General features: G+C 45.3%; 1 protein-coding gene across 2 annotated transcripts; it reads right to left on the reverse strand.

Moving 5' to 3' along the window:
• Positions 1-2,079: 2,079 nt before the first annotated feature.
• On the reverse strand, positions 2,080-25,397 carry GLOD4 (glyoxalase domain containing 4). Of its 2 annotated transcripts, none has more exons than XM_084802844.1 (9): positions 25,327-25,397; positions 21,340-21,389; positions 20,143-20,263; positions 19,161-19,305; positions 12,837-12,973; positions 12,165-12,251; positions 11,445-11,558; positions 11,270-11,356; positions 2,080-2,350 (listed from the first exon to the last, which is right to left on the reverse strand). In XM_084802844.1, the coding sequence occupies exons 1-9, from the start codon at positions 25,327-25,329 to the stop codon at positions 2,285-2,287; spliced, it is 810 nt and encodes a 269-aa protein (XP_084658970.1). In that variant the 5' UTR covers positions 25,330-25,397; the 3' UTR covers positions 2,080-2,284. The 2 variants fall into 2 exon arrangements, with proteins under 2 accessions (XP_084658970.1, XP_084658969.1); XM_084802843.1 differs by having other exon boundaries at positions 25,228-25,387.
• Between the last annotated feature and the right edge of the window lie 40 nt (positions 25,398-25,437).

Below are 25,437 nucleotides of genomic sequence, written 5' to 3' on the forward strand. Positions count from 1 at the left end.
TCTTCTTCTTCTCCTCCTCCTCCTCCTCCTCCTCCTCCTCCTCCTCCTCCTCCTTCTCCTCCTCCTCTTTTCTTTTCTGCTTATTCTGTTTTTGGGGGATAGGATCTTGCTGGTCTGGAATACATTGCGTAAAACAGGCTGGCCTCAACTCACTGATATCTGTTTGACTCTCTTGAGTACTGGGATTACAAGTGTGAACCATCATGATGGCTATAAAGTGTATTTTTTATCATTAAAATGTATTGCTGTGTGTGAACTGTGTGTGTGTGTTTGTGTGCCAAGTGTGCATATGGAGGGCAGAACACAACTTTGTGGAGTTGGTTCTTTCCTTCCACCTTTACATGGATACACAGGGTCAAGCTTGGGTTGCCAGACTTTCGTGGCAAGCACTTTTGCCTACAGAGCCCTAAAATACTTATGGGCCCTAGAGTACTATCTTTTTTTTTTTTTTTTTTTTTGACAAGAGTTTTACTATGTAGCTCTGGCTGCCCTCAAAGCCACAGAGATATGCTACCTCTGTCTCCTGAACTCTGGGACTAAGTGTCACCATAAATTTAAAATACATGACAGACCATGCTCTACCACTGACCTACCTACCATCTTAGCTGTCTTTTCCATCGTACTTTTGAAGCAGGGTTTCACTAAGTTGCCCAGAGTGGCCTTGAACTCATTCTGTACAGTCCATTCAGGTCTTGAACTTACAACCCTCCTGTCAGCCTCCGCAGTAGTTTGGATTACAGGAATGCGCCACTTGGCCCAGGCAAGACCATCTTTTTAAGAATTTGATTTTAAGCCGGGCGTGGTGGCACATGCCTTTAATTCCAGCACTCGGGAGGCAGAGGCAGGCGGATCGATGAGTTCGAGGCCAGCCTGGTCTACAAAGTGAGTTCAGGACAGCCAAGGCTACACAGAGAAACCCTGTCTCAAAAAAAAAAAAAAAAATTTTGATTTTAGCTGGGCATGGTGGCGCACACCTTTACTCTCAGCACTTGGGAGGCAGAGGCAGGCAGATCACAGTTCAAAGCCAGTCTGGTCTACAAAGCAAGTGTAGGACAGCCAAGGCTACATAGAGAAACCCTGTCTTGAAAAACAAACAAAACAAAAAATTGATACGGCATTCAATTTTTGTTGTATATGGATACATTCGTTTAAATGTGAGTATGTTGCACAATGTTTAGCAGCGGTTAAAGTTTGAGCACATTCACTCTGCTTTCAGGAACCTACTATTAGTAGGCATGTTTCCACTGCTGCTCTGCTGTAAGCAAGCTCAGAGATGTATGAGAACACTTTATCAAAAGTCTTATGATGGCATTCCATTTCTTTACATAGGGGGTATACTGGTTTTTGCAAAGATGCCTTTTGGTGAGTGGCTTTCACAAGTTTTAGCACTTGTCAAAGTACTACATTATTCAGTCTGAATCCAATTACTTCCAATAAATAGGAATCATTCAACTGTTTCTCTGATGTAACCAAGTTCACCTTACATAGAGTGGGGAAAGCACAGTTGGTTTTCATTAAAAAGGGTACAAAAAAAAAGTTCAAAGCCACTGGGTCTGATGACCTGCACCTTTGAGCCTAGCAGGAGGCAGAGGCAGGTGAGTCTCTGAGTTGGAGACCAATCCAGCAGACAGAGTTCCAGGCCAGCCAGGGCTACGGAATGAGACTCTCTCTCAAGGGAAAGAAAATTAAAAGCTACCTTGAGCTCCATGGTGATGTGACAGGCTACTCTGAGCTATCAGGTGAATCTGTCTCAGAAAGCCAACGTTTAAATGCCAAGACCTTCTGTGGTAAGATATTAGAACAGTACTTTACCAGCAGGCCCTGGAAATATGAGCGCACTCAACAGTTGGTTTGGCTTTTGTTTTGTTTTGTTTGAGACACTGTAGCCCTGACTGTGGCCTGGAACTCAGTCTCCTGCCTCTGCTTCCCATGCACGAGGACAAAAGGCGTGCACGCACCACTATGCCAGGCTGGTTTGGCTTCATTTGAACACTTGTTCCAGGATTATCTACATGATTAATAGCTAATCAAAATTTCCTCCCCTCCCCAGCTAAAGTAATGGCTGTCTCAGTCTGGACAATAATTTGTTACCAGATTTAATACAATTACAGTAGGAATTCACCTCTACCGAGAGTGATAAAAATACTTCTAAAACATAAAGCTTTGAAGAGTGACACTACACACAGGCCTCCTTGTCTATGCAGGACACAAGCAAGTGGTGGGTGCATTTCCAGTAACAGATAAACGCTAGACGGATTTGTGAGTGCTGCTCAGGTGTCTTCCATTAACCTGACGCCTTGGGTTTATTTCTTGTAGCGAACCACTCATCACTTTTGTCTGCGGCCATTGCCTATGGAAACAGATGGACAGGTGTCACTCCAGGTCTACATTCTCCGCCACAGTATTAACACTAGCGCGAGCTCATCTGTGTAGAGCACGTTGCTCACTGTAACACTGCACTTGTGGGTGACTCTCACACGTAGCTGGCAAGAGGGCCTGGCTGTTGGTGAGAGAGCAGGGACTGTGTATATGAGCACAGGGCCCTTGGGAGAACAGGAACCTTCAGTGCTTATGAGCTTAGTCTGACACCTAGATGAAAATGAACGTAGCTCAGGGGTGGAGTACTTACTTCCAGTTCAAGCCCCAGCAGCACCACCAAAAAATAGTGTTTGCCACAGCAGGCAAAAACTTTAATCCCAGCACTTGGGAGGCAGTCTTGGAGTCCAAACTGGGAGTTCAGACCAGAGGCCAGCCTGGTCTACAAAGTGAATTCCAGGACAGCCAAGGCTACACAGAGACCCTGTCTCTGGGGGGAAAAAGGCTCATAAAGTTCTACCAGGTTAAAAGGTAAGGAACAACTAATGGTTGGACAGATAGTGTATAAGAAATACTCATCCACACCAGAAGGAAATCACAGTATCTACATTAAGAAGCATAACTGAAAAAAAATCAATGTATTTGATTTAGCAGTAGTGGAGATGGCTGTCCTGGGCAGTGGGCTTCAGAACAGGACAAGACATGGCTATGCTTCATTTATGTGAAATCTTAGACCTAGCCAGCCTGGTGGTGGGCGCCTGCAGAGCCAGCACTCAAGGGGAGGAGTAGGACAACCGCCAATTCCAGAACAGCCTAGGATATTCAAAAATCCTTGCCTAAATAAGTAATAATCAATTTTAGGGCTCTCTGGTTTACTATTCTGATGAAAACATACAGAACTTAAACCTGAAAATAATATTAAAAACCAACTCCCAAGAGCTGAAAAGGTATTTCTGTCTTAGCAGTCATAAAGAATGGGGGAAAGGAACAGTTGACTCTGATATGGACCCAAAACCTCTCCCTTTTGAAGGACCAGTTTAAGAAAAGAAAGGAAAAACACTTTGGGTGGAGACAAGAAGTTGTAATTTTGTTTCTATAAACAGTGCAGTGAGCTGGAATAGGGCTAGGCTAAGGGCTTTCGGGAGATAAGAACAGGCCAGAGAGTAGATAAGGGCAGAGCTCAAGTCAGTGAAAAATTTATCTGGGAGGCATTAGAAGATTGGTTTCAAATTCACTGGATTTAAAAATAGTGTAAATAGACCAGAGATATCTCAGAAATAGAATGCAGCTCTTGGTGATTAATGGCTAGTAGAATTTAATAGAAAATCAAAATAAATTAGAAGAAACCACGTCAGAGTGGCTGTGCCTATAAATCTAAAACTATCCTAGGGATGGCAAGATGGCTCAGCAGGTAAAGGCACTTGCTGTCAGACCTGCAACCTCAGTTTGATCCCCATGACTCACATGGTAGAGGGCAAGAACAAACTCCCACGACTTGTCTCTGACCTCCATCCACGAGCCATGGCTTGCACGTGCAGTGAAAAAAATAAAATGTAATAATCTTAAAAGAAGGAGGAGGAGGAAGAGGAGGAGGAGGAGGAGGAGGAGGAGGAGGACAACAACAGTAGAGTAAAAACCCAGCTCTGAGGAGTCTACCTTGAAGATCTGGAATATTAGGAGATAATAGTCTGCCTTTATTTATTTTGTTTTGAGGGAAGATATCTCTATGTGGCCCTGTCTGTCTTGGAACCTGTTATATAGACCAGGTTGGCTTCAAACTCATAGAGATCCTCTTGCCTCTGCCTCCCAAGTGCTGGGATTGCATCCAGCAAGATATCTTTTGCCCACAGGAAGGACCAGAGTACAGAGAAGGAAAAGAACTGATTAGAGAATCTTGAAAGACCTCCATCTACCGAACGCCTGCTACCCACGAGTGACTGCTGGTTTTGAGCCTTAGCTTCCTTACAGGTGGTGACTTAGGGAATCTTGAGTTAGGGAATATACGCAGTATTTAAGAACACGTCAAAGCACATCAGGTGTGGTGGTGCACACCTTTACACCAGCACTGAGGAAAGTGCACGTCAGGTGTGGTGGTGCACACCTTTACACCAGCACTGAGGAAGGTGAATGTTTTAGAGTTTGAGGCCAGCCTAGTCTACATAGTATAACAAGGCTCCAGACCGCAGTAGATCCCAAGACCTTGGCACAACTGACTCCATGTTGGAAGTACCATTCAGGCTGTAAAACTTACCCCCTGCCAAAACTAATCCATCGAAGTCCATTGTTCTGGGAAAGTCTCAGTGTATTAACCTTGCTTTTTAGCTTCCGTGGTTCTCTTTCTGGCCAACTGTTCTTGTTAGCTAAAGTATATCAAGCAGGATGTGGCTTTTCTTTTCTTTCTTTCTTTCTTTCTTTCTCTTTTTTTTTTCTTAAAAGCTCATCCTTAGAAAGGGTTAAGGCAAGGGCTGGAGAAATGGCTCAGAGGTTAAGAGCACTGTTTGCTCTTCCAAAGGTCCTGAGTTCAATTCCCAGCAACCACATGGTGGCTTATAACCATCTACAATGAAATCTGGTGCCCTCTTCTGGCCTGCAGGGGTACATACAGGCAGAATACAGTATAAATAATAAATAAATGAATCTTTTAAAAAATGTTTAGCCTTGTTTTCTGAATATGATAATGTTTTCAATCTATTAATATAGCTTTAGACTTTTATAAGCTATGGGCTCGTTATAAACTAAGTCATAAAAAACTGCTACGCCCTCTCTTTATGGACTGTTTTTTAAGGCTCCAACTTAACAGGGATGAAACCTAAAGTCTTTGTCTTAATGATTAAGATAAACTAAAGACCTTTTATTGATTGCAGGATTAAACTTTATTTAATATCCTACACATGTCTTCACAAACTTTATCTAGATATTCGCTGACCTTGAACTCACAGCGATCCTCCTGCCTCTGCCTCTCAAGTGCTAGGATAAAAGGTGTGTGCCACCACGGCCAGCTAGATTTTTTGTTGTTGTTGTTGTTTTTTATTTTTTCGAGACAGGGTTTCTCTGTGTAGCCTTGACTTCCTGGACTTGCTTATGTAGACCAGGCTGACTTCAAACTCACAGCAATCCACCTGCCTCTGCCTCCCAAGTGCTGGGATTAAAGGCGTGCGCCACCACCGCCTGGCTGGGCTAGATATTCTTAAGATAGACTTTGGTCTCACTAATACCTTAACAAAAGGGCTGAGGATGGTCCCTGAATCCCCATATAGGAGTTGGTCAAAACGGTCTTTAAAGCCCAAGAGGGACCTTCCCGACAGCCTCAGCTACAGCAGAAAACTATGTTCCAGGCCCAGGCCACTGCTCTGAGGCTATCAGCATTTCCTTAGAAGAAACAGAGGTCTGAAGTGCCCCCTCCCTCTGGGGTGCAGGCTGAGTCAACTCCACCAGGGACCTGGTTTGAATGCAGCCAGGAGGGGACACTGATCCCATGGCTGCCTCAACAAGCCATGCCCTGCCAGCTGGCAGACTGGCCTCTGGAAGTCAAAATGCTCCCATGCAGGCTTGTCCTCTGTGCCCAGCCATGGAGGCTCAACCAGCCCAGTGCCACAGCCACTTCCAGCTTTGAAGCTCCTTGGCCTGGCGGAGTACAGATGGCTCCTAGATTCAGTGACCTCGCTGAGCCAGGGTACTGCACTTGGGCCCCACGGTCACACTGCCAACTCTGTCATGGGCAGCGGCTTCAGATGCCTCCTCAGTCCTAGAGCTGCTACTGTCAGGTCTAGATACCGTCTACCTTGTTACCACACTCAAAAAGCAGGTCTCAGACACAGTCTTTCACTATTTACTGCAGACTTTACACAATGGTGATGCTAACATGTCTGACGTTTATCTCCTTTTGTAAACTTAAAAGGATTCTTGTAAGCTATAAAAAATGTGCCCGAAGCCTGGCGTGGTGGCGCACGCCTTTAATCCCAGCACGTGGGAGGCAGAGGTGGGCAGATCGCTGTGAGTTCGAGGCCAGCCTGGTCTACAACGTGAGTCCAGGACAGCCAAGGCTACACAGAGAGACCCTGTCTCAAACTCCCCCCCCCAAAATGTGCCCGAATCCTCCTCTCAGGTCAAATGGACTCCAGGTAAGTATTGCCAACCAACAGCCTAAGTTTCCCACCTATCACCTATTTCAGAGGGTGGAATTTCTCCCCCTTTCCCTGGTTTTGGGACCTCCCTCCCTCCCCAACTTCTAGCTACCTAATCACTACATTCTTGCACCCAACACCAGCTGACTGATGAGTCTTCCCCTCTGTTTGGCATAAATGCTCCCTCCGTTCTCCTTCCACCAGCACGGTTTCTCTTGCTCCTGCTTGAAACCCTAGTCACAAGTAACTGTTGGCTTGGGCTGTGCCCCTGGCTGCTGACAGCGCTGTGAGCTGCTGGAACAGACTGCATCAATTTCGTTGAGTCAAACCTTTGACAGGTCACTGACTCCTACTCTCCCCATGGGACAGTCCATTTGTCACACACACACCCCCCCAGACTCCCCTCCGGGATGCCTTCTGGAGAATTTCAAATACCTCTGCCTACTTTAAGGGCTGCTAAACTTACAGGCCCCTGCAACCAAACTTGGCTTTAATATCCCTTAAACGACAGATCCAAAGATTAAAAAAAAAAAAAAAAGATCTTTTTTTTTTTGATTCGAGACAGGGTTTCTCTGAGTAGCCTTGGACATCCTGGACTCGCTGGCCTCGAACTCACAGCGATCTGCCTGCCTCTGCTTCCCGAGTGCTGGGATTAAAGGCGTGTGCCACCACGCCTGGCAAAAAAGATCTTTTTAATTACTGCCAGCAATTGAGTGAATGGAAGGAGGCTCCTTATGTCCAAGCCTTTTCTTCACTCTCCCTGAAGTTTCAAACGGACACGTAAAAAATTTTTTCTCCCTCAACTACTTAACTTTGTCTTCTGCCCACACATACTTTCCAGTATCCTTCCAGATCCCTACCTCCAAGACTGTGCCAAAGCAGCTACCCACAGGTGCTCCAGTCCAACCCCACAGACTGTGCCAGCTGGACCTGCATTGACCCTCCTGGCCACAGATGTTCTCAGACCCTGGACTCTTCCCAGCCGTGGCCAGCATTTCAGCCTTTGGCCCTTACTGCCGTCCCACTGTCAGCAGGAAGCAGCCAAAGATGATTGCTTTCTTCATCCCTTATCCATTTACTATCACCAAAAGGCTGGAATGGTCAGACCCAGGACACACAGCCCAGGTTCTCCCAGCACTCCTCAGTCCCTATCTGCTGCAGGGCCCGGCTGCCATAACCCACCCTCTACCCTGAACTTTGCAGGGCAGAGCTTTTCCTTCCCTTTCACCATATAATCTGGACATTTATATAATTCAGACATAGTGTCTCTGTCTCTCCCCCCCCCCTTACATGTGGCCAAGAGCTGTTTGCAATGAACCTACATTTTTATACTTTAACTTGCCTTGCATGAGAAGCAAGCAGTCCAGTGTCCTCATTCCTGCCACCCCTCCCTAGCTCCTCAGTTTTTCTTTTTAATTGTATGAAAAGGAAGGAATGTTAGTTCACAAGCGATCTACTAGCTGCCTCTAGGCTGCCAGATTAGAAAAGGACCAGCCTCTCTGCCTGTCCTGTCTGTCCCTCTGAATCAATTCCTCCCCCCCCACACACACTATATCCTCTCTCCCTCTCTCCCTTCTCATAATAATAAACTTCCTCATGCCACACCTGTTGCACGGTGTGTAATTTATATATCATAATAGCAAAAGAACAAGAGATTTCATCATGCCACTCAGAGCAGGGCAAAATATAAAATGTACGAGTTGCTCATTTGTGATGTTTACCCCGCCCGCTGCCCCCCGCCCCACAGGGTTTCTCTGTGTAGCCTTGGCTGTCCTGGACTCATTTTATAGATCAGGCTGGCCTCGAACTCACAGCGATCTGCCTGCTTCTGCCTCCTGAGTGCTGGGACTAAAGGCTTGCGCCACTGTGCATGGCCCTGAAGTTTACATCTATTACTTTCAAAATGAAAAGAGAAACTGGCTAAGAGAGACTCACTTTGGTATAACATTCTCGTCAGCCGTCCAGCAGTTTCCTGTACAATGAAAGCAGCCCTCCTAGGTACTGAGCCTAGAGACATGAAGCATGTAGCCACAGGAAGATTAAAACAAGAATGCTTACAGCACTCTTCCTTAAGTAGAAAAAAAAAAAACCCTACTGTGTAAGTGAGAATGGATAAGCAAGGTTTAGTTGGGGGATGGTCTGGTGTATTTTGATGTTAATTACTGCTTGCTGTCTGTGACCCATCTTTTGCTTAATAAAAAGCCATCCCACCTGGGCAGGGGAGAGGAGATAGGTAGGGCTTAGAGAGAGAGGAATCCTGGGAAGAAGAAGGACAGCCACCAGGAGAAAGGAGAGAGACCTGAAGGGAAGAGGGGAAGGCCGCCATGGGTTAGCTGGAGGAGAAGCACATGGCGGTGTGGATGGAGGATCTGGCCCAGATGAAGAACATTAGCAACTATTTGGGATTATGGATGGGAGGTAACTTGATAGAAGTTATTAGGAGCAGATGGCACGGGATTGAGGCAGGGATCCCATGCCTGCCCCACTATGGGAGGGAGTTTAGAGGATTGATATCTGCCCTGCCCCAGGTTAACTAAGGCTATCTTAAAATATAACAAGTGTCTGTGTCTTAATTGATTGCTAGCCGGGCCTATAGACAATACAGATAATTAAAAAAACAATAAGGTGTGGTGGTGCACACCTGTAATCCCAGCACTCAGGAGGTAGAGGCAGGCAGATCTCTGTGAGATCCAGGCCAGCCTGGTCTAGAATCCAGGCCAGCCAGGGCTACACAGAGAAATTCTGTCTTGAACAAAACAAAAAAACCATAAAAGTGATAATAAAAGATGATATATGCAGTTACATAGGGAGTCTCAAAATGCTATTTTGAGAGAAAGAAACCAAACAGAAATACCCACCAAATGGATTCATTTGTTTAAAATCCAAGAATAAACACAACTGATCTACTGCACTGGAAGTCAGAATGGCAGCTGCCTCTGGAAGCAGCACCAGGGAACCATGAAGACAGCAGGGTCTCATCAGCACAGGGGCAGGGCTAGGGGACGGGAGCTGCGAGTGCGTGAAAAAACAAGGGAAGGAGAAGCACAGCCGCCGGCCGGAGCCCCCTCAACAGTCGGCTCTCCTGCGTGATGGAGCATCAAAAGGCATAGTCTACATATTTCCCATTTCAATCCACAATAATATGACTGTCGTCATGTTTACGGTTAATTACCGTCAATAAAGCACACCACAGCTCCAAGACATAAGGATTCTTATTTTCTCATCTCTTTAGATAAAAGTTCTAAGGGAACTTTTATAAGCTCAAATTTTTTTGTTGTTGATGTTGGTTTGGTTTGGTTTTTCAACTAAGGGTTTCTCTGTGTAACCCTGGGTGTTCTGGACTCACTTTGTAGACCAGGCTGGCCTCGAACTCACTGAGATCTGCCTGCCTCTGCCTCCCTGCGTGCTGGGATTACAGGTGTGTGCTACCACACCCAGCTAAGTTCAGAGAATTTTAACATTTGCTTCAAGGTTACATAGATAGATCAAAAAATTAATTCCTTTAATCACTCAGTTGGGTATTCAGAAGAGAGTGAGGCCCAGTGGTCAGGCCTAAAGTCCTGTCTACTCGGAAGGCTGAAGCAGAAGGTCCCTGGAGCCCAGGAGGAACCTTGGCCACTTGGAACAACAGAGTCCCTTTCTCAGAAGCCCAAAGCTCTCAGAGAATGGCTACTTCACACTTGTCTGTGTTAGACACCGGAACACAGCAATGGGCTACTGTCTTCTTGATGACAAATCAAGCCTGATGGGAGCAGAGTGGCTGCATTTGGCAGGAGGAGGTCACCAATAATATCAACATAAACAGTGTTTGCTGCAAAGATCTAGCACAGAAAGATGAAGTATGCACTTCAGACAAGAAATAGAAACTATGTGAGACAGATCTTTGAAGCAGAAATCTAAAGAAACCCTTGTGATACAGTTCAAACACTTTGGAGGCTGAGGCAGGAGGATCAGGAGGATACAGTCAGTTTGGAGACACAGACTCATATTTCAAAAACAAAGAAACAAAAGACTAAATATCTGGAGATGGAATATGCAAGTGAGAAGGTTTGGTTTTGGTGCTTTGTTTTTATCTATTTTATTGTGTGTTTGTATGCCTAAGTGTGTGTGTGCTCTTCATGATGCTACATGCAGCGCTTGGAGGTCAGAAGAGGGTGTCAGAGCCCTTGGAACTGGAGTCACAAGCAGTACTGTCCTTTCACATGGGTGCTGGGAACTCAACCGTGTCCTCTGTAAGAGCAGTCAGCTCTCTTAACCGCTAAGCCATGTTTCCAATCACTGTTTTCTGGGGGTTTTGTTGTTGTTGTTGTTTTGTTTTTGTTTTTGTTTTTTGAGACAGGGTTTCTTTGTGTAACAGCTCTGGCTGTCCTGGAACTCACTCTGTAGACCAGGCTGGCCTTGAACTCATGGAGATCTGCTTGCCTCTGCCTCCCAAAAGCTGGGATTAAAGGCTTGCATTACCACTATCCGGCCTTGTTTTCTGTTTTTGTGAGGCAAGGTCTCACTGTGTAGCCATGATTGGCATGGAGATGTGCTATGTCCCTCTGCCTCCCAAGAAAAGCTTTTAAAAGATGAAAGCTACTGGATCTTTTGATATGACAATGAGAACAAGTAGGAAGGAAAAGGCTGATGCCAAATGGAAGCCAGATGACCACAGGGCAGGTGTTCCTATGCCCTGAGCTGAAGAATGCTGTACAGTGCCTGAGGTGCTGAGTAAAAGTCATCACAACAGGGAAAGGACATGCTTGTCAGCAAGTGGACCCTGTACATCCTTTATAACATCCCCCTTTGGCCTATAACAACATCAAATTAGAAATAAGACTACTCACATCATCCAATAATTTGCTTCCTTTTGGATCCATCTTAGAAAGTTCTCGAAAAGCTTCATCCCCAACGAAGCAAATTTCATGTCCATCCTATACCAAAAAAGAGAGAAGTGATGTGGGGGAAAAATCTCTGAAGAAATCCCTGGGACAGCCCGTCGCCTTGCTGAGCAATACTTACAGGGTCAGCCAGGATGACCACTTGCACTGTCGCTTTCCCTGGGGTATCCAGACTCACCAGCGGAGTCAGGATCGATTGGCTCTCCCTTTTCATCAAGTCTTCTAAGTCTGGCAACTTGAAAAACACAAAAGGCAAGTGAGCAAGGGTCATACACCACATTTATGGCACAGTCCTCATTTGACCAAGGCACCACTAGATGGATTGTGTTGTCTCAGTGGTCCTTAAAAGAATGGTTAGACATCAAAGTAAAGCCACAATCAGAATGAACTCATAGGAAGGAAGTCCGAGGTTCTTAGCTGGGTTGAAACTAAAATAGTGACAGAACGCTCAGGGGGTGGAGATAGGGCTCAACAATTAAGAGCCAGTACCACCCAGCAAGCACGGCAGGGAGTTCATCACTGCTGAAACTCCAGCTTCAGGGAGAAGCCAATTGGGTACCTGCATTCATGTATGTGCGTACAACACATGCACGCACACACACACACACACACACACACACACACACACACACACACACACAGAGAAAATAAAGTAAAACAAATAATAAAAGAAAAAAAAACTAGAGAAATGGCTCTATCAAGTTTGGTTCCTCGCACCCAGTTCCAGGGATCTGACAGTCACCACAGGCACCTGCTACTCACATGCACACAGACACACATGCATATGCATAATTAAGAATATTGAACTTTAAAAATAAACAATTAGGTTATCAAATAGTACCTCTTTCTGAGGACAAGAAAAGGCAATTCTTCCAAAGGCTGCTGCATGGTCAACTGCACCCTTGATTCCCCGCAGCTCCAGCTTACACTGAAGAGAAAGAAGAAAGTGGGCTGATGCTTTCTGATGGGGTAGATGTGTGTGCAATATAAAACTCTAGAGTGTTTGGCTGGGCATGGTGGCGCACGCCTTTAATCCCAGCACTTGGGAGGCAGAGGCAGGTGGATTGCTGTAAGTTCGAGGCCAGCCTGGTCTACAAAGTGAGTCTAGGACAGCCAAGGCTACACAGAGAAACCCTGTCTCAAAAAACCAAAACAAAAAAACCCTCTACAATGTTTGCCAAGTCACTTGCCGTCCAAGCGTGAGGACCTTAGTACAGATCCCCAGCACCCAAGTAAAGCTGGATGTGGTAGCATGGGTGTGTGATTCTACCATTCCTACAGCGTGGCAGGAAGAAGAAGCAGGAGAAACTCCAAAGCTTCCAAGTCAACTAAGCACGAACAAACACCAGGAAGTATCCAAGTGGTAAGGTTATTGGTGGGTTTTGTTTGCTTCTATTTATCTGGAATAATCCCGAATCACTGTAAAGAAACCATGGGACCACTTTCATGTTAACCTGATTTATGAACCAAACTCACAAGAGCAGACAAGCTGCCCCTCTGCAGGGTCACTCACCTGGTTATCAGCGTAACCCAGCAAAGCCCTTTGCTTCTCCTCATCTTGCTCAAAAATTTTCATTCCCAGGAGATTAGACCAGTAGTTCAAGGACTTCTGGAGATCAGACACTGCTAGAGTGACTTTTAACACAGGATCTGTATAAATACAGACGAATGAGATTGCTTCACTGGCACGAGATAAAAGGCCCAGCAGGCTCAAGCATGTAAGAACTTAGGAGGCAGGAGGGGCGTGTGTGCCTGGTGTACAGCCTTCCATTTGATTTCCAGCAACTCTCTTCTTATCCAAAGAATTCAGTTTATAAGGAAAGCATTTTAAACTAATATAAAAGAAATAGGAAAGCCGAGAGTGGTGGTGCACACCTTTAATCCCAGCACTTGGAGGCAGAGGCAAGTGAATCTTTGTGAGTTTGAGGCCAGCCTGGTTTGCAAAGAAAGTTCCAGGGCAGCCAGGGTTATTACACAGAGAAACCTTGTCTAGGAAAAAAAAAAAAAAGGAGGAGGAGGAAGAAGAAGAGGAAGAAGAAGAAGAAGAAGAAGAAGAAGAAGAAGAAGGAGAAGAAGAAGAAAGAAAAAAGAGCCAGGTGTGGTGGCACACACCTTTAATCCCAGCACTCAGGAGGCAGAGGCAGGTGGATAACTGTGAGTTTGAGGCCAGCCTGGTCTACAAAGTGAGTCCAGGACAGCCAGGTCTTCACAGAGAGACCTTGTCTTGAAAAACGAAAAAAAGAAGAAAAAAGAAAAAGAAAAAAAAAAACATGATCCAAATAAATGACAGCAAGATAATCATTTGGTAGGGAAAAGTTACATGTTTGAATTAAATAGCAAATGTATTTCTGATGGATTAAAGTGTGAAATTTAAAGAATAAACTAAGGAAATAAGTACAAATGATGTGGTTCTCATTTAAATTTTGACGTCTTGACAACTTATCAATGTTAACTGCTTCACTGTAGGGAAAGGAATTAAAATGAAAAACACTGATACAGTGTAATTAGAAAATTTGTGGGCATGGATTTTGACAGAATGTACCAAAAGTTTCAAAAATGCACTGAAAAAGCAAGTCCAGTCTCAGCAGTTCAGAAAGCAACTGTGGCTGTGTGAAGGGCTTCTTATCACAAAGGCATTCACCAGTGTTGCCCAGAAAAATGAAACACTAGGAACGACAAAAACACCCAACAACAGAGGCTGCTTATTTTCTGCAACAAAACGCTGCCGTGGAATTCCTGCAGTGGCTTATGCATGGTACATTTATATATGTATGTATGCATGTATTGTTTTGTATAAAAGATTTTTAACCTAGACTCTAGGTTGTTCACAGTAGTTATCTCTTTTCCATTTATATCTACAATATGCATATTCTATTCAATTCTACTCTTCCATTCTAGGGTGAAAAAAATCTAGACATACACAGACACAAATAAATATAATTTTTAAAAAATTCTGGGGGCTGGAGAGATGGTTCAGAGGTTAAGAGCACCGTCTGCAAAGCTGGGAGTGGTGGCACACGCCTTTAATGCCAGCACTTGGGAGGCAGAGGCAGGTGGATCACTGTGAGTTCGAGGCCAGCTTCCTCTACAAAGTGAGTCCAGGACAGCCAAGGCTACACAGGGAAACGCTGTCTCGAAAAACAAAAACAAAACAAAAGAACACTCACTGTCTGCTCTTCCAGAGGTCCTGAGTTCAACTCCCAGCAACCATTTGGTGGCTCACAACCATCTGTAATGAGATCTGGTGCCCTCTTCTGGCCTGCAGCCACATGTGCAGGCAGAGCATTGGATACATAATAAATAATTAAAACTTAAAAAAACATTTCTGGTGTCAGTGTCACTATTGCATGCCTTTAATCCCAGCACTTGTTATGCAGAGGCAGGTGTACCTCTGTGTGTGAGGACAGCCTGGTCTATAGAGCAAGTTCCAGGACAGCTAGGGCTGTTGGGGTGATCATTTTGTGCACTGTGTAAAACTGTCTTTCTATTATTCAAATGCTGATTTTTGTGCCAGGAGAGATCTGATTACAGGCCAGACTTTGGTATTGTTATTCTTTGGCTGCATCCTATTTTGTAAACACTCCCTTCTGGTTGTAACACCTTCTGGTTGGCTTAATAAAGAGCTTAACAGCCTATAGCAAAGGCAGGAAGGAAGATGGGGCTTCTGGGGAGAGACAGGAACTCTGGGAAAGCATCTCAGGCATGGAGGATCACAGCCAGACATGGAGGAAGAAACAGGTGCCAGGACCAAGAGGCAGAGAGGAAACATGAAAGAACACAGCGTTGGGGGATGGTCTAATTTTTTTATTTGTTTGTTTAGGTTTTTTTGGTTTTGGTTTTTCAAGACAGAGTTTCTCTGTATAGCCTTGGCTGTCCTGGACTCGCTTTGTAGAACAGGCTGGGCTCGAACTCACAGCAATCCTCCTGTCTCTGACTCCTGAGTGCTGCGATTAAAGGCGTGCACCACCGCCCACCAGGTCTAATGTATTTTGATGCTAATTACTGCTTGCTATCTATGTGAGTCACCTCTTGATTAATAAAAAGCCATCCCACCTGGGCTGGCAGAGGAGCTAGAGGTTTGGCTAAGGTTCCAGAGAGAGAGAGAGAGGAATCCTGGGAAGAAGAAGAAAGACCTCCGCGGGGAGGAAGGATGGCCATCCACATGGCGGTGTGGATGGAGAATCCGGCCCAGATGAAGAACATCAGCAAGTATTTGGGGTTATGGATGGGAGGTAGCTTGATAGACGTTATTAGAAGCAGACGGCATGGGATTGAGGCAGGGATCCCATACCTGCCCCACTATGGAAAATAGTTTAAAGGATTAATGTCTGCCCTGCTCCAGGATAACTAAGGCTATTTTAAAATATAACAAGTGTCTGTGTCTTAATTGATCGCTAACCCGGGCATACTGATCATACTAATACTACTGGTAATTTAAAAGCAATAATGTAGATTAATATAAAGGGGTCAGTTTAAGTTAAAAGCTAGTTGGGGAACAAGCCTAAGCTAAGGCCAAGCTTTCATAACAAATATAAAAAGTTTCTGTGTCATTATTGGGAGCTGGTGGTCCACCAAAGTCCCGTATATTTGACAGCCAGTAGTTATACAGGGCTACACAGAGAAACCCTGTCTTGAAAAACAAACACAAACACAAAACCACAAGCATATAATAGCAGCACGTCATATTGAAAGCTGATGTTCTGACCTCCAGTGAGCCAGCCAGAGCCAAAGGCTGACCCAGGCTCTTGCACCCCAATCGCCAAAGCGGCGGGCCCAGCCCTGTGAGGAACTTTTCCTTCTTTCTTTTCTTCTTCGCCCCTTCTCCTTTTTAATTGCAATATAGGAACTTGACCTAGGACTTCACAAACGCCTGGCAAGTATTCTGTCACTGACCCTTTTTTGTCCACTTTTAATTTTGAGACTGGCTCTCAATAAGTTGCCCAGATGGACTCTGCTCTGTGGTCCCAGTAGGCCTTCTTGTCTCAGCCCTGCGACTAGCTGGGAGTGTAGGTCTGTGCCACTGGGTGTGGCCAAGGTAACTCTAAAGAGCTGTTGTACAACTACATTTGACTCATCTGACTATGACAAACTCAGGGTATTTTCAGTTTTCATCACCTCCACCCCATCTGTAGCATAGCCATGCCAAGACTAACCACAGTGCTTCCCACAGGGGCCTCCTCCCTGAGACTCAAGTCTACTGTCCTGCACTGATTGCAGAATCATCAAATTCAAGTTCATCAAGAATCTGAGCTCGGTCACAGAATGTTTGCATAGCACACCTGAGACCTAGACTTTACTCGCTAGGATTGAGCAAACAGCTCAAACACTCTCCCCAGAGCCAGAAGAGCTACAGGACAGGCACAGGTGCAGTCTAAAACAGACCAACAGGAAAGTAAGACTCAGAGGTCTTAGCATGGTAAAGGACAAAAGCATCTTAGGAATGTGGAGCTCGCCATTATTTTAAATCCAAGCTGAGCACCTCTTATTTGAAATGCCTGGGATGGAAGTATTTCAGAGTTTGAAATCCTAAGACACAGTCTTAAACAAAAACAAAACAAAAAAATGTTTTAAATCTGCTATTTTGGAACTTTGGAATAGGGATGTTCGACCTGTATTAAGCAGGCAGAGTGTATTAAATCTGACCATAGAGTGACCTGGTAGATCCCAGAGAAGGTGTGTTCTGCCTTTTTTTTTTTCCAAGACAGGGTTTCTCTGTGTAGCCTTGGCTGTCTTGGATGCGCTTTGTAGACCAGGCTGGCCTCGAACTCACAGTGATCCACCTGCCTCTACCTCCTGAGTGTTGGGATTAAAGGCGTGCGCCACCATGCCCGGCTGTGTGTTCTGCTCTTTAAAAAGTCTGTTTGCAGGCTCCTTCCCAAAATGAATATGGGAGCATGGAGCGCCACTGCTCCCAGCATCACATAACAGTGTGGGAGCTAGTATAATGGCAAATTTAATGCCATATTCTATATTTAATCTATGTTCTACAATTAATGCCGTGGTCTATGAATGTTCTGTAAGAACTTGTCCTCTAGGTGACTTCTAGTTCTTCCTGCGTTCTGGGAATGACCAGGCATTGCCATAAACTAGACCTGCTAGAAGTTTCCAGAAACTCCACCAGAGCAATTAGCTGAGATAAAACAACTTTCCTGGAGACTCAGTCTACACCCAGCCTGCACAAGGAACTGTGAGGTATCCACAGCCTCACCCACCCCTCCCTTCCAGGAAATGTGACCAAAATCTGCCCAGCCTAAGAATATAAGAACCCTAAGATTCTTCTGTTTGGGGTCGCCTCACTCCTGTGTGCAGGTGGACCCCAGCGCGCTGGAACAATAAACCTCTTGCTTTTGCATCTACCGGGTCTCCGTCTCTCTCATTTGGTGCTTCCCCATATAGACTCTCCCAATCAGTCTTACGCCAGCTCAAACAGGATGAAAGGGCAACACAGAGAGAACCTGGGGTCTCAATATGGCTAAGCTGCTGAACCAACTAACCCTCTGTCTTCCTACCTGCTCTGTGAACTTGAAACATGTGCTTATTGGCCAAAGTAATTTGAGTTAGGTTTGCTGTTATTTGCTGCTGAAAAAAAATCGTAAAAAAATGTATTATCTGTAGAACAAAACCAATTTAGTGTAAAAATAGCTCTTATTCTCCTTTCATTTGTTGTCCCCAAGGCTTACTACCTCTTCTCCTGGCCTTGGCCTAGCCCTGGAAGCTTCTAGCCTCCATACAATCTAACCGAGGCCTAGGGTGTTTTCAGCCTCTGAGACTTACTGCTTAATAAGCTCATCCTTACTTGCTCTTTCTGGGCTTTGGACTGGCTGGTTCAACTCAGCTGTCCTGGTTCAAACTCCTCTCCCAGCTGACGTAGTTAATCTGGCTTCTCTCACTGCTCAGGATTGCTCTGCTCGGCCTCAAACTAACTCAGCCATCTGCTCTAGTCTTCTGGCGTCTTCTCATGCTCTAGCTCATCCTGTCTTCACCTGAGTTCTCTCTCTGCAACCCAGCTCTCTATCACGGTCCTGGTAAATCTGCCTGCTTTCTCAAATTGCCTCTTTTTTTAAAAAAATTTTATTTATTTATTTATTTTTATGTATGAGTGCTCTATCTGCATGTACGCCCGGATGCATCAGATCACATTATAGATGGTTGTGAGCCACCATGTAGTTACTGGGAATTGAACTCAGGACCTCTGGAAGAGCAGGCGGTGCTCTTGACCACTGAGCCATCTCCAGCCCCTCAAACTGCCCCTTAAGTAGCTTCCCTTTCCTCTCTTTTCATGAGAGTTGGGTGTATCCCATTCAGTCAAATCTTTCTCTGATTCATCACCTTTTCTGTCACTCAATTAGACATCACTTTCAAACATGGGTGCATCCTTCTACAAACTAACTTTACCTTCATTGTTTGGGATTAAAGGCATATATCACCATGGCTACATCTAAGCTTTTTTTTTTTCCTGATACTTGCTCTATACCAGGCTGCCCTCGCACTCAGATCTGTTTGCTTCTGTCTCCTGGATTAAAGGCGTGTTTGTATTCCAGCTGGGTCACATAGACCTAGAAGGTCTTTAGATGTGATCTTTTACCAGAACAGCCATGTTCTGAATTAATATTCCTCTACAGTCTAGATTCACTGTAGCTATGTACTAATGTACAACATATACCTAACGTATACATAAGGGAATAACTTTCCAGAACGCAGGCAAGAGCACTGGCTTGGGAAATATATATCCTATCAATATAGAAAAACTACAATACAGAAACAACTCCATTCCAGCCCCCTCCCATCTTCACCAAATGTGCCTTTAAACAGGCGTTGCCTGGCCTAGAGTGCTTACCTGCCTGTGGTGGACTTGCATCCTGTAAGTAGAACTTATATCCTCCTGGGGCCTCCGTCTCAAACACTCCATCTGCAACTTTACTGAGTGGCCACCCCAGCTTCCTGGCGTTGCTGACCGCCTGGCTGGAAGCAAGTGTGACTCCCTAGGACAGATGACATCCATACACATCACTACAATAGAGCCTTCACAGGACAAAATAAGGCTCCAAAGCCCCAGTGCCTTCGGTAAAACTACTTAAGATTTAATTGGCAGCTTCTTATAGTGATTTAAAAGAGGGTTTTAGATGCTTTCTCCAAGGTCTCCAGATTCAAGCATTTAAAAATCACAACAGAGGGCCGGGCGTGGTGGCGCACGCCTTTAATCCCAGCACTCGGGAGGCAGAGGCAGGCGGATCGCTGTGAGTTCGAGGCCAGCCTGGTCTACAAAGTGAGTCCAGGACAGTCAAGGCTACACAGAGAAACCTTGTCTCAAAAAAAATAAAAATAAAAATAAAAATAAAAAAAAAATAAAAATCACAACAGAGACTCAAATATCAGCACCATTTAATCCTCTTAATACCAAAGACAATCTGCTCAGTTTTCAAGACTAAAGAAGAAGAATCTTGATCTTACTGGCCTGGCCAGCTATCCATCTGACACAATTTGGATTTAGTCAGTTATGAGGGTGACCTTTAACCTGGAGCTTTGTTTATTCTAGGCTGTGCTCTACCACTGAGCTATATCCACAGCCCAACTTTGGATTTTATTTTATTTATATATTTTTGGGTTTTTCCAGACAGGGTTTCTCTGTGTAGCCTTGGCTGTCCTGGACTTACTTTGTAGGCCAGGCTGGCCTCGAACTCACAGCGATCCGCCTGCCTCTGCCTCCCGAGTGCTGGGATTAAAGGCATGCGCCACCATACCCAGCTTGCCAACTTTGTTTCTAACCTGGACTGTTATAGCTGCTTCATCCAGATATATACTGAGACAGTGACATTTACCATGAAGTCATTGCCAAGCTTGTAGTCTCCGATTCCATAATTGTATGTCAATTCTGCAACAAAATGGTCGTCCTCAGGTCCAAATCCCACCATCGTTTTACTCCACTTCCCATCATAAGGCCTAAAAAAAAAAGAAAAAAAAGAAAAAAGAAAAAGGAAGTAATTAAACTCAGTGACCACAGGAAAAATCTGCTTCCTACTTCTGGACACGCAGAGGGGCCAGTCCCTTTGGGTGCCATAAATTCTAAGTAAGGGTGGGGTGACCTCTGACGGTGCTGCCAGCAGTTGTGGGCAGTGCTCGAGCACCCATACTGCACGCTCCTCACACCATCCCCTTGGCACTCACTTAAGGAAAGAGTTAGTTACCTTTAAGAACAACGCAGGGAAAGGCGTCCTAAAGATGCTTCTCTAGTCTGACCTCAGAGTTTCTTTGCCTAGCAGTCAGAAAGCATGCAAATCCCAAGAGACCTTGGAAGTTTCCAAGTTGCCATGGATACTAAGCTTAGGAGACACTCAGCCATTGCTTTCCCTGCTACCTGTAGTCAATACGAAAAAAAAAAATTTGGTCTTTGTCAGGATTCCCGGCACAGAGCTCCTTAAACCTTGGAATTTCCTGATAAGTGGACCTTATATTCATGAGCCTCTTCTAAAATACCCGGGTTTACGGTATCGAGCTGACTGGCTAGAGAGCTTGAGGATTTGCCTAGTTGTAAAAAAGACCAAAAGATGAGAATGTTTAGCTACACTCACCTTTGAGAAGATAAGGGGGAAGAGTAAACACTCTAAATCTGTGTAAACATTATTCCACAAGATTTGTTTGTGGGTTGTTGAAGTCATGGAGGTGCTGGGATCATGGAAGCAGCTGGAAATGCCATGCCTCTTCTTTTCCATCCCTTTCTGCATGCAGCCCTTCTGTCTGGCTCTTCCTGATCTGATTCTTTCAGGAGGAGGGTGACCATGACTTGTAGCTGGTCACAGTTAGTGGCTGGCTGGCATCTAGAGCAGCAGTGAACTGCTTGCTCTTTCTGATGTGCTGTGTGAAACAAAGCTGACTCCCCACTGCTATTTAAGTGGCCTCTCTCATTTCTTGCCTTTTAAAATACTTTACCCCGCTGTCTTATACTCAACGTTGAGAAAGGTGTGTTCTGTTCTGGAGCTATTCAGAACCTAAGATTTTTAAGATACAAGGTGTCATACCCGTTACATGCAGCTTTGCAGCCTTCTTCAAACTCCTCATGGCGTAGAACCTAGGAAACAAAGTAGAATAAACAGTAAAGGTTTACTTTTTTGGAGTTCTGGAGAATCCAAGGACTTATGTTAGGCAAGTGCTCTACGGTCAGCCCTTACCTTTTTTTTTTTTTTTAAACAATAGATGTGTTAACTAAACTCTTTTTTAAATATTTTATTTAAATTTTAATTTATGTGCATTGGTGTGAGGGTGTCAGATCTTAGAGTTACAGACAGTTGTGAGCTGCCATGTGGGTGCTGGAAATTGAACCCGGGTCCTTTGGAAGAGCAGGCAGTGCTCTTAACCACTGAGCCATCTCTCCAGCAGCCCTTAATTTTTAAAGACGGAGTCTCACTGTGTAGCCCCACTGGTCTCAAACTATGATCCTCTTGCCTCAGTCATCGACATGCTGAGATTTCAGGTGTACCAGTATTATATCCAGCACATTTATACAAACTGAAGAGCAGACCATAAACATTTTCATTTGCCAGCTTTATTAAGAGAAAGACTATCAGGGCTAGAGGTAAGAACATTTCTTTTTCTTCATTCAGTGTTTTTAATGTGACTATATTAAATCTAGGTAAAACCATCTTAAGCTGGGCGTGGTGGCGCACACCTTTGGTGCCAGCACTCATGAGGCAGAGGCAGATAGATTTCTGTGAATTCAAGGTCAGCATGGTCTACATAGTGAATTCCAAGGTAGTCAAGGATACAGAGTGAGACCCTGTCCTCCCCTCACCGCGCGCCAAAGGAGTTGCATAGCCAAACAGCTATGAAATCTCCTGAGAGTAGGAAGCCGCCTGTGGTAGAAAAGTGTGCTCAGCACTAGAGAAGTGTGACTTCAGTGTGTAAAGTTTTAGGCTTTCCGTCTCAGACTGACTGTGAGAACCACTATGCTGGTGAAAATGGATAACCTGTTTAAGCACCTAAGGCAGAACCTAGACCACAGACGGCTCTCAGTGCCTTAGTTTCTGCTTTCTGCTCCCCACCCCCACTCTTTTGTTTCCCCTGAGACACTGCCTCATTATGTAGCACAGTTTGGCTTGCTGTGCAGTGTAGGCTCGCCCTGAGCCTCCCAACTGCTGGGACTGCAGGAATGGGCCAACACACTCAGCTGTTTTTCATTTTTGATTCCTACTGCTCCTGTTGAAGCTCCATTACTTCCACCAAAGTATTACAAAGATCATCTATCTTAGCTGGGCATGGAGGCATGCCTGTGATTCCAGCACTCTGGACGCATTGAGGCAGAAGCAAATCAGGTTCAAGGCCAGCCTGAGCTACACACTGCCCTTGCCCCAGCACTAAAAAACAAAGACAAAAGACTAAACACAAAACTTAATTCATTTCTTTCCTTAATACTGCCATAAAAATAAACTTCTAAAGCATAGTTCTGATGGCAATACAAGCTCCCCCTTACTTCAGCGTAAACCTCAAATTGCGTTGCATGCATAGCATTCAAGAAACAATCCCAACCTGTACGCTCTTACATCCCCTCTCCTCCTCTAGTGAGATGCACAAAATTAGTGTCACTTTCCAAATATCTCCACGTCACTTATTCAGGTCTTCTTGAGTAACTCTTCCCTTTAATCTCGGTATACATTTCCAGGTCAATTTATGCAAGGTTTCCATGAACTCTTTCCTGATAACCCGGGCTGATAATCTCTCCTTTTGTACTTTTAAAATATATTTTTTTAATACTTTTTTTATTGCCTTTTTGTTTTGTTTTGTTTGCTTGCTTGCTTTTTTTCGAGACAGGGTTTCTCTGTGTAGCCTTGGCTTTAAAAAAAAAAAAGTGCACCGGTGTGTTTTCCCGCATGTGGGAGGCTGTGTGAGGCTGCAGATTCTCTGGAGCTGGAGTTACAGATAGTTGTGAGCTGCCATGTGGGTGCTGGGACTTGAACCTGCGTCCTCTGAAAGAGCAGTCAGTGCTCTTAACCAATGAGCCACCTCTCTAGGCCTCTGTATTTTTAACATAAAAGAAGCTAACACTTTACGGAACACAAACTACCCGGATCAGTTACCACCTATACAGTTACATGGTTCATCTCCACAACCTTTGAAGAAATGGAATAATGATGTCTATTTTCACTAAACTCTGACTTCCATGATTGCTAGGTATACATCTGATTTCCCACATCATGTGCTTTAAATGGGAACAAATACCAGAGTCATTTGTACCTTTGTTACCAAACTTTAACATGGTACCTTGAAATAGCAGGTGTGTATGCGCGTGTGTGTGCGCGTGTGCGTGCGCGCCAGCCTGCTGCATGTCAGGGCCCTAGAGCTAGATACACAGATGGTTGTGAGCCACTCAACACTGGGAATCCATTTCTCATCCTCTGGAAGAACAAACACTCTTAAAGGCTGAGCCATCTCTCCAGCCCCTACACAGCAGATATTCCTATGACTGATTAATTCGTATTGACTGATTTGTGTAGCCCTTTGCACTCACCTCTGTACTGTAGGGGCAATGTTAATGCCATGTTCTATGTTTAACCTATATTCTACAATTAATGCCGTGGTCGGTGAATGTTCCTGTAAGAACCTGCTCTCTAGGTGACTTCCACTTCTTCCTGCGTTGTGGGAATGACCACGCACTGCCATAAACTAGACCTGCTAGCCATTTCCAGAAACTCCACCTGAGCGATTAGCTGAGTTAAACAACTTCCCTGGAGACTCAGCCTCCACCCGACCAGCCTAAGGAATTGTGAGGTTTCCACAGCCTAACCTACGTCTTCCCTCCAGGAACTGTGATCAAAATCTGCCCAGCCTAAGAATATAAAAACCCTAAGATTCTTCTGTTTGGGGTCGCCTCACTCCTGTGTGCAGGTGGACACCAGCGCGCTGGAACATTAAAGCCTCTTGCTTTTGCATCTACCGGGTCTCCGTGTCTCTCATTTGGTGCTTCCCGGTATAGACGCTCCCAATTAGAGTATTATAGTACCGTCTCTTCACTGAGCTGTCTTCGTACTGCTACAAAGCATTGTGCACTGAAGTGTTCCCTACCTCCCTGGCTTACCAAGAGCTCAATAAACCTCTGGTACACTTTGAGTGACTCTGCCCTCATACTGAAATCTGGGCTGTTCAGAGGAGAGCCAGAGATTTACACAGAGAGCCTAAGAACCGACAAACGAGAGCACTCGATCTTGCCCTGACAGGGGATGTCCATGTAGTGCGCTAGTGGAGTGCTTGCTTTGCATGTGAAAAGAGCATGGGTTCCGTTCCCAGAACCTAAACTTTAAATAGGAAGCCCCGACAGAGGCCGAACTTTGAATTTGCTGATCACACCCAAACGTTTCAAAGCAGAAGAGACAGCTCTATCGTCAACTGGAAGGGGGCTTTTTGTTTTTATTTTTATTTATTTATTTATTTTTGTTTTTCGAGACAGGGTTTCTCTGTGTAGCCTTAGCTGCCCTGGACACGCTTTGTAGACCAGGCTGGCCTCGAACTCACAGTGATCCGCCTGCCTCTGCCTCCTCCGGAGTGCTGGGATTAAAGGGGTGCGCCACCTCGCTCGGCTGGAAGGAGCTTTCTGAAAAAGAACGTTCTGCCTAACAATACTCCATCACGACAGACTGCAGGCTCCCCACGCCAGGAGTGTAAATAAATATTTGTGAAGGGCTGTAGGTGACGGAATGTGCGTAGACAACACAGCTGGTAGTTAGGTTTGGCCCCTTTTAAAGGCTTCCTAACCCAGAAACGAAGGCTGGCAAAACCTGAAAGCGCCGCGGTGCCAACGCGGAATCCCTGGGCCTGGTGGCTTAGGTGGCCGCGCGCCCACGGCATCCTCCCTCCCCAGGTGCGGCTCGGCCGTGCACCCGGGTCTCGCGCCTGCCCCGCTGGGCCCCGGTCTGCACCTGCATCCCCAGGACATCTCGGAAGAAATGCACCGTCTGGAAGCGGTTCCCCACTTTGAATACGAAGTGCAGAGCTCGACGCGTGGCCATGACTCCTACCATGAAAACCGAGTCTCACGGAGAGGGCCACTCCGCCCACTACGGATCCAGGAAGCCAGTCGCGTAACGTCACTAGCACGCGACGGCGCGCTCCGGTGAGGTCAAGCAGAG

Source organism: Acomys minous (genome assembly GCF_964271855.1).
Source record: "Acomys minous genome assembly, chromosome: 12".
Classification (NCBI taxonomy): domain Eukaryota; kingdom Metazoa; phylum Chordata; class Mammalia; order Rodentia; family Muridae; genus Acomys; species Acomys minous.

What these genes read in the sequence shown, in the direction of transcription:
- GLOD4 (XM_084802843.1), bottom strand. Translation starts at nt 25,329, where the DNA reads ATGGTAGGAGTCATGGCCACGCGTCGAGCTCTGCACTTCGTATTCAAA. An exon ending in TGGTCATCCTGGCTGACCCT is followed by an intron (nt 11,357 to 11,444) that starts GTAAGTATTGCT and finishes TTTTTGGTATAG; the next exon opens with GATGGACATGAAATTTGCTT. An exon ending in GAAGCAAATTATTGGATGAT is followed by an intron (nt 2,351 to 11,269) that starts GTGAGTAGTCTT and finishes CTGTTTCCATAG; the next exon opens with GCAATGGCCGCAGACAAAAG.